The sequence below is a fragment of the Phalangium opilio genome, unplaced genomic scaffold, assembly GCF_054372755.1.
Source record: "Phalangium opilio isolate 3A_F unplaced genomic scaffold, DU_Popi_V2 ptg000073l_1, whole genome shotgun sequence".
NCBI lineage: Eukaryota > Metazoa > Arthropoda > Arachnida > Opiliones > Phalangiidae > Phalangium > Phalangium opilio.
This window is the reverse complement of record NW_028324183.1, coordinates 1,532,568-1,535,796: the sequence shown is the minus strand read 5'-3', so window position 1 is coordinate 1,535,796 and position 3,229 is coordinate 1,532,568. Positions and strand designations below refer to the sequence as shown.

General features: G+C 34.4%; 1 protein-coding gene across 1 annotated transcript; it reads right to left on the bottom strand.

Annotated features, from left to right (window-relative positions):
- Positions 1-1,571: 1,571 nt before the first annotated feature.
- LOC149659271 (uncharacterized) lies at positions 1,572-2,240 on the bottom strand. The gene is made up of 3 exons (XM_089844034.1): positions 2,114-2,240; positions 1,957-2,058; positions 1,572-1,889 (listed from the first exon to the last, which is right to left on the bottom strand). The coding sequence occupies exons 1-3, from the start codon at positions 2,204-2,206 to the stop codon at positions 1,572-1,574; spliced, it is 513 nt and encodes a 170-aa protein (XP_089700160.1). The 5' UTR covers positions 2,207-2,240.
- Between the last annotated feature and the right edge of the window lie 989 nt (positions 2,241-3,229).

Below are 3,229 nucleotides of genomic sequence, written 5' to 3'. Positions count from 1 at the left end.
TGCCCTCTACGCTCCACAGTGAAACCTTTTTTGTGGAAATTTTGAGAAAAGTTAGCAAATTTATTAATGGCGATATGATTTTTACTCTTGGCTGAACTGAATTATGTAGTAGGGAACTTCGCTATAATTAAGAGGGAAAGACACGGGGGTTAAACTTTGCCTTCTAGCTCGCTCGATGGGCGGGTCATAAGAGAGAACAGAGACGGCGTATGTTCTGATACTGAGGGTTGCCATCCTTCTTTTTTGCGTGGAAAGGGTAATCATCCATAACTGACGTAAATCGCCGAGTATCAAGTGAAAACTATTTTTACAGTATATATCAGACCTCGGGGACTTCCGAGAACAAAAAAGGTTTTTTTTGGTAGGATTTTACTTTATCTAACTAACCCAACCAAACACTTGATTGACAGGAAAAATAGGTTTTAACCCAGAACCAATTGAACAAAAGCTGAAAATTTCAGACCTTATAGTTTTCGGCCACTCTTTAACGTGGTCGGGTTTCCCACACTCTCCCATTGGTGGAATTCCCGCCATATTTGAAAATGGCGTACAAAATCGAGAAAACGTTTAATAACTCTGGCTCTACTTAACCGATTAACACGTAATTAGGCTTCAATTGTCGATTACCTTCAAACACATAATTAATTTCAAAAGATATTTTGCCCTACAACTAACCAGAAGTTCACAATCTGACCCTGAAGATTAGCCTCATATAAAAAATGGGAATTTAAAGAATTTTATGGTTTCTATTTTCAGAATACATTTCCAAAATAAAGCATATAGTTCCCATTACTGACAAATTTTGTTTCTTTTATGACCGGAGCTATAATGTATAGTACGGGAGAGGGTAAAACAGCCTTTGTACCATCATAAATCTAAATGTTTTAATATATACCATTGTTTGCCGACACTTGTCAATACGGCTAAAGTTGAGTTAAAGCGTGTGAAACAAAGTTGACATAACCAAGTGTGTACTTTAAATGAAGATTATAGAATTGAGCTCCTAGAGTTAAATTTTTGAATTAGCTTCTCTTCCACCAACAAGTGCGGCAGCAAAGCAGCATTCATATAGAGTTTATCACCAAGTTCAAACGTACCTTGGACGAAGCCTAAATGCTAGAGAATGGGGTTGGAGGCAGGTAGGATCTGAACTCAAACCAATCGTTACCACTCTACTATCTGCTCCAGATGAGCTTCTGCACTGCAAATTCCAGGATCATTCCAAGAATGGATGAAGCACACATTAAGACCACCAAATTTGGTATCGATTTAAGAACACATTCAATTCAGGATCATTACAAGACCACTTTAAAATGTTCTAAAAGTTATGTTGAAATGTTCTTGATATGTTCATGCGTTCTTAAAACATTCTAATCATGTGTTCTTGAAGTGGGTAAACGTTCTTATAGTGTGCCGTATATTGTGCTCTTATTGTGTTCTAAAGACGCGAAGTGTTCTAAAATTCCCTTTTTTAAGAACACTTTATATGATCTTGATGTGGTTCTCGGAAGTGTGCTTAAAATGCTAATAACAATCATTCAGTATACATTTTCACTTTCTTTATTCATTTATTATTGCCACAGTGTTTTAATTTCCTTATCCAGTTTTGCTACTCTATTTCCAAGCTTATAATACGAATGGTTCATGTCCCATTTCGCAAAGAGGGCCATCGGTTGAAGAAACACAATTGGGTATTCCAATTCTTGAGTGTAATATGCTGAAAGCAGAGTCATCAGTATCGTCGGGAGTTTCAGTTCATGATCCTTAAATATAATTTCGAATCCGTTGCATACAATCACCGCTTTTGATATTTTACCGTTATCAATCGCCACTAGGCACAGAGGTGGACCTTTCGCGCGAATTTTCATTTGCTCAAGTATTTCTGAGTCCTGTCAGATGGGGAAAAGAGTTAAATATTCAAATGAATAGATATGAAAATAAATGATATTTACATACTTTAACTTCTTCAATAATTGACATAGTTTTAATTCCTTTGGTTTGAAAATTTCCTGCCTTTTTAACAAACCACATCCACGCGAAGTACATAAAATCGTGGCCCTGAATTAAACAATTTAAAACGCTGTTTATATTAGTTTAATTGGTATGCAAATACCTTATTTTTTCTCGCTTCTGATATGTCTATAATTATATTGAAGAATTTTTCAACATTACGGGATACTGATTCAAATACCTCTCTTCCGCACATAAGGCGAAACTCAAACAAAAACTGCAAAGTGCAAGAAATCTTATTCAATGTGGGCTTTATAAAGCACTTTTCTAAGTTAGAAGTTAAAAACAATACGTTTAGCTTAGAATGTTGACAGTTTCAAATCAAGAGAACACTTCTAAAATCACTAAATCGCTATTGATAAGGTTGGTTCGCAAATTGAATGTCTTTTTTAAATTTGCCTTTACAACGCCCATATCTGGCTTGGCTTTAATCCACTCAGTTTGAATAATTTTTATACAATTTTGCTCTTCATCAGCAGTTGCCTTGTCTCCCTTATAATAGCTTCTCGAAAATCCACTAAAACAAACACACATATTTAAAGGAAAAATTGATAAAGCCCTTATTGAAATATTAAAACCCACAAAGTAAAGAAATCATTTAAAATAATAAGAATCTTAATATAAAATAATGTTACGCTGCGAGCTCTGGTGATTATGCACATTTATACATTTGAATGAGAGGAAATAAATGATGGCAAAGATATTCATTTAATGTGGGGTATAAAGTAGAGCTATTAAGTAATTAATAATTTAAACGAGGGTTTTAGCTATAGAAATACTGCAAAATTCCTTTACTTTAAGATATCATAGAATTTAGAAAGGCATTAAAATATAAATGCTCACTTTAAGACGGGTTTTGATTTCGAATTCTTAGAAACTTTTGGTTTTGAGATCGTCTCTGTATTTGCCGCAGCTAAACGCTTGAATCCTTTTGTTTCTCTCGTTTCATCAGTCGATTTTTCAATTATTCTTTGCTTTCTTAATTTCGAGCTTAGTGATTTTGTAAATTTTTCCTATAATGTATACAACTTAATTACTCATAGCGAAGAGCTAAAAAATGCATTCATTATCGGACTTATACCCATGGTGTAGTGCCGTCTAATTTTATGCTTGGATATAGTTCGTACATCCTTGAGCCTATATTTGTGTAAGAGGTTCGTGTACAAACATTGGGGTTTTTTATATAAAAAAACAGCATTCGGAGACGAAAATGTGCCAA